The sequence below is a fragment of the Camelus ferus genome, chromosome 7 (assembly GCF_009834535.1).
Source record: "Camelus ferus isolate YT-003-E chromosome 7, BCGSAC_Cfer_1.0, whole genome shotgun sequence".
Taxonomy (NCBI): Eukaryota; Metazoa; Chordata; class Mammalia; order Artiodactyla; family Camelidae; genus Camelus; species Camelus ferus.
In genome coordinates this window covers 37,671,687-37,682,420 of record NC_045702.1, presented here as the reverse complement: position 1 = coordinate 37,682,420, position 10,734 = coordinate 37,671,687, and the positions used below count along the sequence as shown (strand labels likewise).

At 36.2% G+C, this 10,734-nt stretch overlaps 1 protein-coding gene across 3 annotated transcripts in view; it reads right to left on the bottom strand.

Moving 5' to 3' along the window:
* Positions 1–5,609: 5,609 nt before the first annotated feature.
* The window catches only part of DPY19L2 (dpy-19 like 2), a 77,976-nt gene continuing 72,851 nt past the window's right edge, over positions 5,610–10,734 (bottom strand). For all 3 annotated transcript variants that reach the window (XM_032483726.1, XM_032483725.1, XM_006191540.3), the window contains one exon: positions 5,610–7,667. In XM_032483726.1, the coding sequence (XP_032339617.1) occupies positions 7,517–7,667 (151 nt within the window). In that variant the 3' untranslated portion in view covers positions 5,610–7,516. The remainder of the gene's footprint in view (positions 7,668–10,734) is intronic.

Genomic DNA, 10,734 nt, shown 5'->3' with positions numbered 1-10,734 from the left:
CTAGCATGGGTGAAGGAGTGAAACTAGGTTTTCCTATAGTCAGTCAGTCTTTTTCATCTTCCTAAGCCTTGCACACACAGAGAACAGCAGAATCTCTCCGGAATCCCAACAGACTGAGACGAAACCCTGAACTTGCTCTGCTTGGAATTTGGGCCGGCAATCTGCCTGGGTTAGTTCAGATTCTCCAGGAAACAGATGCTGAGATAGAGTCAGGAGGGCAAGAGGCTTATGGGAAGGGGTATCAGCTGTTAGAGGAGGAGGGAGCTGGATTGGGTGGGAAAGCTTTTTGGCCATGAGGCAGATCTGATACCTGTGACAGGAGGAGCAAGCAAGGAGAGCCTGGGGGATCTGAGCAGGTCTTTGCTTACTCGGTATGGATCTCCGAAGAAAAGGTCACCTGTTCGAGAAGTCCAGTGCTGGGCAGAAATGGGACCCTGCCTTGCCCACTCATTGGCTGGGCACTTCCTGGGAAGAGTGTGACCTCGGCTTGAATGCTAGTGGAGGACGTGGAAGGGACTGCAGTTAGAGGCTGTGGGTAAACTACTCCTGCAGCTGGACCAAAGAAGATCCGAGGGGTGGTGTACCTTTGTGGCTGTCACACTAGCCCCTTTAAAACAATCAATATTCATGTTGAGATCCCCTTCATATCCCTTAGGTCTCTCTTGGCTGAACCTGTATGAACAGGCTGTTTCTTTTCCAGTAGTTGAGATGCTGTTTTTATATACATGTTAACTCCTAGATTCTTGGGTCAGGATTCAATCCAGATTACTCCATGAAAGGGCCTTCAGCTTCATTTGAATAATCTCGATGTCTATATATGAATTACACATAGCTCTTTTATGGAATTAAAAAAAAATAAAGGCCATTATCTATAAGTGTTCAAAAGTTACAAATGAATTTTAATCTCAGGCAAGCATAATAAGCGAGTCGGTATTGGCAAAAGCTCCTCGAACATAAGGCAAGGTCAGATATAAGTGATTTGGTTTTTAGCTCTTTTGGGTTAATAATTCTCAGATCTTCCTTGTTAACATCCAGGTCGAAGTTGACTCAAAGTCTGGATTGCATGTGTAGTACTTTATAATGCACTTCCACGTGGAGCATCTTGTTCGATGCTCACAGTTCAGTGAGGAAGGTATTATTACCGATTTACAGATGAAGAAATGAAAGCTGAAAGTTAACAAATTGGAGAATAAAGCATGTACTGTTTTCCCACTCCAGAGGTCTTGCTTCCTTTTAGGCCCTGCTACTTGCAGGGTCTCTCTCCAACTTAACGGTAAGTACCTCAACATGCAAGTGCTCTCACTAAACCTAAATGCAATTCCTGAACTGAGCCACCTGCCTCAGTGGTCCTGTGCTGTTGCACATGCTGCCCCCATACCTGGAAAGACCTCCCTGACCCTGGCCCCCTTTACTTGGTTACTTCCTACCTTCATTTTAAGATCTGTTAGAAAAATCTTACGTGAAGGGACAGGATCCGCTCACGTGTTCCTTATGTTGTGCTCCAGCACTGATCACAGAGTGATTATCACCTGCTGTCTGAACAGACTCTTGTATATCGTATCCATACAGTTTGTAGTGTATTTTGAAAAGATCAAAGAAAGGACTCTAAGAGAGTCAAGGCATTCAAAAAGTATTAGATATCAAACACTAATACTTGATAAGATATCATTTCAAAGAAAAGCAATGAATCCTATTGAATATTTCTGAAACCCATGCTAGAAATTTTGCTTTAGAAAAAAGAAATCTCTTAATGGGTGTATGCTACTATTAAGTGGGTACATTTTGTATTTTTCTAATCTTTGTAGTTAAACCATGGGAGGAGGAAAAAAAGGATAATTTAACACAGTTCAGGAGAAACAGGGAGCCTAATATGGAGTTCTAATCAATGTCTGCTGAAAGCTGAGTAATAAAAATCTTGACCTTTTCCAAAAAAATTTTTTTTCCTATACATTAAAGAACATGGATGGTAGATATACAAAGGCTGGCAAACACTCTGACGGATTGCAAAAACAGAATTCTCACCACAGGGAAGCTATCTTAAGGCCATGAAGAAGTCACATTACATCGCACATCTTATGTTTTTTCAAACGAATCAAATAATTACTGTGAATTTTAATGCAATTTATGTGAATGATGTCCTTCTTCAAAGTCTTATGAACTTTAATATAATCTCAAAGAAGCTATAGTGCTCCTGAAAGAACATGCAGTTTCTTTTTGTTACTGTCTTGAATTTTCCAACTTTCCCTTAATGAACACGAAATATTTTTGTGGAAAAACATTTAAATAAGAAAACGAAATAAAAAATAATAGTCACTTTCCACCCAGTTGATGCTGTTCAATAGAGGCACTGTCACATCATCTGCCATTTGAAGAAACTAAGTAATACCCTGTACAAACGGAAGTTCATCTACAAGTTGAAAATTTCTTTGACTAGCTGGACCCCAATCTGATGATGCTTGTTTAAGCACTTCAGAGCTACTGAAAAAGAATCCAAGATTTAGGAACCACTGATGTGGTAGCAAAGCTCTACTTTGGAGGGTGTAAAATTTATCAAACATTATAAAGTATATGTACATTTTAATTACAAAAGGAATACTTATGTACTTAACACCCAGTTAAAAACTGAAGCAGGAATGTTCAAGCATCCAGGTTCCTCCTGGATTGCATTCTCTTAGAAGTGATCACCAGCCTAACTCTTGCATGAATTATGCCTATGCTTTTATTGTTTTGCCACACATGTATCTAGTATTATTTTTGTTTTGTTTGTTTTTAGGCTATTTACAAATGGCATATAAATTTACACATATATGTACACACACCACCTTGGATAACTTAGTTTTTTATTCTTCGCATTATATTTGAGATTCATTCCTATTGACATGTGAATAGATCACTTTAATTCCTGTACAATATTCCATTACATGGAAATAGTTCATTTCATACATTCTGCTTGTGGTCCTTTAGATTGTTTTCAGCTCCCTTCACTGGGTACAAATAATGCTTCCAGGACATTCTTGTAATTATTTTCCCTCACATATTTACACAGACATTTTTTAGGGTAAAATTATTGGTTGCAGGGATTACATACTTTAAAATGTATTAGGCAATAACAAATTATTTTCCAAAATGGCTGTACCAATTTATACTGCTACCACAATTTGATGAGAGTTCTTGTTGCTCCCTGTTTTCACAAATTCTTATTATCAGACTTGTACATTTTGTCAAATGATATTTTCATTTCTCTAATTTTCTTCTAAAAGTTTTAAAGTTCTGCCTTTCTCATTGAAGTCCTTGACCATCTTAATTTGGCTTTTGTACATGAAGTAATATTCCTATCCATTCTTTTCAAATTTTCCTTTTATTTATCATGGTTAATAAGAAATTTCAGAGATTTTTTTTCTTCTCCCTTATCTCCAACCCCACCCCTTTTGAGGAGACTCAGTGGATTTATCAAAAAATATGAACAGAGCCCCAAGGAATATACTTCCTAAATAATAAGAATATAGGTGAGTTTTTACTGGACAATAGTGGACACATATAAAGCTCTGTTAGTTCATGGGAGACCAAAAACTATTTAAAATTTAATAATTCTGTTTTCCTTATACTATAAAAAGCAGTCCATATTAGATCAGTAATAATGGTTAAAGTAGTTTCACACATAAAACAAAATTTACAAAGTTGATGGTGTCCAAACATGAAATTATGGTTAGTGAATCCTTATTTAAACAGCTGAAGCATTGAGAGTTTTAAACTTGGTATTTAATGTTAAATAGACATACTGGATGTGGCACAAAGTAGATGACGATTTTACACAGCTTGAAGCAAAATCTCCAGCCTACTGAGTAGTAAGAATACACAAGCTCATATGGTAGTTTTATCAGCTTCCCCGAACAGTGAATAACAAGACAGAGTTGCTGACAGGGAGCGTCTGTAACACCGTCTCAGGGCTAGGTGGGGCATCCATAAATGCGGGTGGATGTCAAGAGGTGAGACAAGAGGAAATGTATATGCATAGGTACCCAACCACACAAACCATGGTATCAATGCAAATTAAAGTAATAATGAGTACCATTCTGGGTTGTCACAAATTAGCAAAAATTATTTTCAATAAGGCTAACCAATGCAAATGAGTGTTGTGAGAAGAGCATTGTCATACGCTGATTATTGGTGGTACATACCATCCTTTGGCAGAAGTAATTTAAGGCAAACTGCTTTGAAGGCTTTAAAGGTATCCACATTTTTTTTAATTGAAATTTAACTTTATGGAATATACCTTAAGGAAATGATCTGAAAATTAAAAAAAATTCTTAATGTACTAAGATACTCATTGCTATGTTCTGTATTTACCTCCATGTATTGGCAAAAATGGAAATAGCTAAACAAAAAGATATGTTTATGTACAGAGATATCCATGCTTATATTTATATACAAAACAGGATATTACGTAGCCTATAAAAATAGTCTTTGTATAACAGTTCCATATTTATTATATGAAGAACAAAGCATACAATGATTTATATTAAAAGAAGAAAACAAGCAAAAAAATTATGCCTAAAGGTTGGAAGAAAACCATGAAATGTTACTGGTGCCTGGTGAATATTTTCCCATCTTTCAAATTTCCTGTTTTTTTCCAAAACTAATTTTCCATATAAGTTTGTGTTGCTTGTATAATAGAAATGTAGAAAATATAAGCATAATTTTATTACGAAAAGTACTGCTTTTTGATGTGCTGTCTATTAGCAGCAAGAGTGCAACACATATTATTCACTGAAGCTGTACATCAGCTTCTGACAACTGGATGAGGGAGGGGGCTGCTCAGCTTGTGCACAACTCACTTCTATCATGGTTTCAGGTAAGTGTCCAAAAATATAACCATAGGAAGATGCTTCCTTGCATTGAGGAAAAACCTATCCATCACTCAACCCACAACATTCTTGCATAGTTTTCAGATTTAAAAAAATAAACAACATATGGAAGCAAGAATCCAATAGGATAATTTATATAAAAGTAAGCAACAGTTTGGTATTCTTGTTTACTGACACTAAATAAAGGTAAGACTATTTGGAATTACGAGATGAGATAACCTATAGTGTAACATATTACTAAACTGCTTATTAGCGGGTGAGGGAGAGAGAACAAAAGGAACTAACATTTGTCAAGTGCCTGTATGTGCTTTAACACATTATCTCGTGAATCCTAAAATGACCCTGCCAAGTACATACTGTGAGTTCTCATTTACAGGTGAAGAAACTGAGGTTGATAGGGTCAAGTAACATGACCAAGCTTAGCGTAGTGCCTGGCATACAGTAACTGCTCAATAAATATTTTTGGATGGATGGTAGGATAATATACCTAGTAAGTGGAAGTGTCAGGATTCAAACTTAGATCCATCTGGTTACAAAGCCCACATTATTTCCACCACACTACACTGCCTTCTGTGTGGGTATACCCAGAATTGTTTTAAAATGGCTAAGAAAGATCACTGCCAATGTAAATATGGTTAATAAATCCAGGACACTATGATTTCTACCTTCATGTCAGAATGATTTCAATTTCTAAATGTATTCTTAGTAAAGAACGAGGAAAGAAAACACACAAAGGATCTTCAAGGGCTTTTTTAATGTTAAACATAAATAGCACATGAAAATAACATAAATCCACGTTAATAAATTATATTTATATGAAACATTTTTAGTTAATACAACTCATCCATTTTTGTTGTTAAATTCTACCAACTTCTTTAAAATGTTGCCTATGAAAATACCATGAAAAATGTGTTAATTTAATTTCACGAATGTTAGAGGTTGTATCTCTTTTCCCTTTTTGCCTCACACTGGCACCAAAACAAATTATTTGAAAATGCTAAAATAAGTAAAATATGTCATGCTTTCTTAGCTGATTTGTATCTTGTATTAAAATATTTTACAACTATAAAAGTTGAAAATAATTTTGTTTCCCTATATATAAATCCATGTAACTATATTTATATTGAATATTTTATTAGTTAATACAGTTCTTTTACAAAATTCTACCAACTTTTAAAAAATATTTCTTATGAAAATATCACCCAAAATGTATTTCAATTTTTATGAATGTTAGGTATCATGTCTCCTTTCCCTCTTTGCCCCATACTTATAACAAGACGAATTATTTGAAAATGCAAATATAAATAAAACTTGGTATGCTTTCTTAGCTGTTTTGTATCTTGTATTAAAATATTTTACGACTATAATAGTTGAAAAATAATTTTATTGGTCTTCCTGTATATATTTTATATATATATACATATATATATAATTTTCTACTATTATAAATGAACTAATCTATGGAATTAAGTCATTTTGTTATCTCAAATGTAGAGGGTCAAAAACATAAGGGAATTACAAGAATTCCAAGACGATTAAAGAAGATGCACATTAAAATACTATAGATATGGCATATTTAATATATACCAAGCAGAGAGAGAATGTTTATCTTTCCATTTGGCCACAATCTCTTCAAGATAACTATTTACCACTTTTCAAAGCATTATTATTGGAAGGTTTTATATTGGGGAAGAGGATTTATAAAACATCACCTTCCTCATCCAAAACCAAAAGAAATGAAAACTTAAAAACATACTATTACAAAAGATGGTGACCAAAAAAAGAGACTATGTCCAATGAGCCATAGGGCTGTCAAGATGAAAATGCCTTTGCTTCATTCAAGACCTAGACTCTTACAATCTCATTTGATACATTTAACTGGATTTTCTTTTCTGATTATGTTTAACCCCTGAATTTGGCTGTGTCCTGTAACAGTTTTTACTTTACTTGGATATTAAAAGAAAAACCACTGGATTCCAAAGACAGATTAGTAACTTGGTGAACTTAAGTTGAGAACTAATCAGTGGAAAATACCTGGTTGGATAAATAAATTTAAAGAGATTCAAAACATTACAAAATAAGCTTTAAAAAAAACCTTTAAATGATAAGAAAGTCATTAAAAGCTATTAAAGATCTTTCCTGAAGGCTAGTAAAAGCAAAAAAACCTTAAAAAACACATGGTTACAAACAAATTTTCTCACAGAGGTAAAGAGGTTGTGATCAGTACTGGGATCTTAAGGAAGTGTCATTTCAGAAACTGCATTAAGTCTAAGTGGTTTAGAGTTTGAGCTGGTACCTCCTGGTACTAGAGAAAATCTAAAGCAATTCACCTAGTTGGATACAAAAGGACTTACAAATCCTTGATTTATTAAATTTCTTTGTTCTTTTACATATATATTTTCTTTAAAACTTTAAGATGAAGATTTGTTTATGGCGTAAAATGATTTAGTCATTTATATGACAAGCTTAATAAGGTGGACATTCAATAGAAAATAATGAAATAATTTACTCAGAAAAACTTTAGATCATTTTTATTATCTTGTTTTTAAGGGTCCCTTATTAAAGCTTGTGATTTTTATTAATGTAAATAAACTAAAGTGGCTATTTTTGTCACACTTCTTTGCACCACGGTGTAAAGGGTGGTCTCACTCTCAGTTAACCTTTAATACTCTGTACATACTATTCTGAAACACTGTGGTGAAGTAAGGCCTCGCATCCTTGAGCAAGACGCTACATAAGGGAGGGTTAGCTGAGTTGGAAGGGTCTTCCACATCCCAGATTTCAAGCATACTGCAACCCGGTCTGAAAAAAATTGGCACATATACATCTATATTAAAATGTATTCATATCTAGATGAAATATAATTACTAAGTGTTTTTTAGTTTTTAGAGACTAGTTTATTTAATAAATTAAGGATTTTAAAGCCTCATTTCAAAAAATATAATTTCAACATTTAAACTAAAAATCGAAGTATGCTGCATTTTCATATTCCACTTAACCAAATAACCAATGTATTATTGAATCAAATAACCACGGCTCAGTGTACATTCATAAATATATTATTTATGAAATATAAATGAAATATAGTTTATAAGTGATATTGCCATCCAAACATAAGGCCCATTTATAGTAGAAAGAGACAAATTAAAGGAAAGTTAATTTAATTCCTGATGAATTTCATATTTTTGAGCTTAAGTTGACTTGGATTAGCATGAAAACATATACAGCCCAAAGCAGGGAAGGGTAGTTCTTATGCCAACTTTATTCCCCTCAACCCTTTCCCCTTTGGGTAGTTCTATGAGTGGACTTGAATGAGATAATATTTCTCACTACAGAATAACCCTGCATGACAGTCATTAAAGGGAAGAAGTCAGGTAAAATTGGTTTCTATTTTTTTTAACAGCTATATTGAGGTATAATTTATGCACAATAAAATTCACCCATTTTATGTGTAAAGCTTGATAAGTATGGCAAATGTGTATAGGTATGTAAGCACCACCATAATTACAATATAGAAAATTTCCAACACCCCAGCAAGTTCCCTTGTACCCCTTTAGAGTCAATCCCCTCTCCCAGACATAAGCCCAGGCAACCGCTGATTTCCTTTCTGCACCATAGTTCTGCTTTTCCAGTAGATGCTAGGTAATACATATCTAGTACACGTAACACACATGATTACTCACATGGTAGCATTTCTATCCTTTTTCCTTCAACCTTTCCTTCATGTATTCTTATTTAAAATGCAGCTTTTATAGGCAGAACATAGTTGGGTTTTGCTGTTGTATTCAGTCTGTCAATCTCTGACATCTGACTGGAGTGTTTAGTCCCCATTCACATCTGCAAGTACTGATATGGTTTGATTTAGGATTGCCATTTTTTTTCTTCTATTTGTTTCATATCTTTTTTGATCATCTGTTTCTCTTTCTTGATTTCTTTTTTGTCAAGTAAAAACTTTTTCTTATACCATTAATTAATCTATTGGCTTATTAGTTATTTTTTGCATTTTTAAAGTGGTTTGCTCTAGGAATTATAGCAGGCATCTTCAATGTATCACAATTTACTTAACATTAAAATTCGATTAAAACTGGATTATTTCCAAGGAGGAGCGCCAAAAGGGCACAGTAAGGCCCTGAGCTCACCTCCTCACATGGGCACACCAAAATTAAAACTATTTACAGAGCAACTATTGATGAGAAAGACCGGAATCTAGCAGAAAAGACCTTATACAACTAAAGATATAAAGAAGGAACCACAATGAGGCAGGTAAGAGGGGCATGGATGTGGTTAAGTCAAGACCCATATACCCAAGTGGGCAACCACAAATGGGAAGATAATTATAATTGCAGAGCACCGAAGGATCAGGGCCCCACATCAGACTCCCCAGTTTAGGGGGTTCTGCACCAGGAAGATGAGCCTCCAGGACATTTGGTTTTGAAGGCAAGTGGGGTTTACTTCTGGGAGAGCCAGAGGGCTATAGGAATTAGAGACTCCACTCTTAAAGGGCACACACAAAATCTTGCACACTATGGGACCCAGGCAGAGCAGTGATCTGAAAGGAGCCTGGGTCAGACCTGCCTGCTGATCTTGGAGAGCCTCCTAGAGAGACAGGAAGCAACTGGAGCTCAGCTATTTTGAGGCGCTTGTTCTATCATGTTGACACTGGTGCTGGCAAGTGCCACTGTGGAATTCTTCCTCTAGTTAGCACTGGGACCTGTCCCCACCCACCAGCCTGTTGGCACCAGGATTGAGAGAACTCAGGTCAAGCAGCTATCTTGGTGGGGACACAGCCCTGCCTACTAGCAGGCGAGCTGCCTTAGGACCCCCTGACTCCCCTGGACACACCCAGTGGACATCAGCTGCAGGACTGCCCCAGAGCCTGCCATGTCAGGACCCAGCCCACACACCAGCAGGCTGACACTTCTCCTGGGACTCCCTGGCCTCTGGCTCCACTCACCAGCTAGCCAACATCAGCTTTGGCACACCCTGGGCCCTGGACCCAGGTGCCTCAGCATCTGGCCTCACTCACCAGGGGCCAACAGCCTCCACACAAGGCAGGGAATGGCAACCACCAGGTCTAGGGGTCAGCCATGCCTACCAGACCACTCACAGTTCTCAGCCTGCCACAACAGAAGAGCTCACACAGCAAACACAGGGGGTACCCCTGAAGCTTACAGCTCTGGTGACCAGAGGGGAGTGCACTGCTGGGACCTACGAAGATGTCTACAAAGATGTCTCCTACGAAAGGCCATTTCTCCAAGATTGGAAAACATAACCAGACTACCAAGTACATAGTAAAAATAACAGTCAATTAGGCAAAATGAGGTGACAGAGAAATATGTTCTAAACAAAGAAAAAAGATAAAAGATAAAAACCCCAGAAGAATAATTAAGTGTAGTGGAGATAAGCAATCTACCAAATAAAAAATTCAAGGTAATCATAAAAGATGCTCAAAGAACTTGGGAGAAGAATAGATGAACACAGTAAGAAGTTTAACAGAGAGACAGAAAATATAAACAACTAAACAGCTATATAATACAAAAACTGAAATTAAAAACTACACCAGAAGGACCCATTGGTAGATTAAATGATACAGAGGGATGGATCAGCGAACTGGAAGACAGAGCAGTGGGAATCACTGACGCTACACAGAAAAAAGAAAAAAAATAATGAAAACAGTTTAAGAGACCTTTGAGAAAACATTAAGCATACTAACATTCTCATTTTAGGGGTCTCAGAAAAAGGAGAGAGAAAAAGGGGTAGAGAACATTTTTAAAGTCATAATAGCTAAAAACTTCCCTAACCAGTGAAAGGAAATAGACATCCAGATCCAGGAAGCACAGAGAGTTTCAAATAGGATTAACCCAAAGAG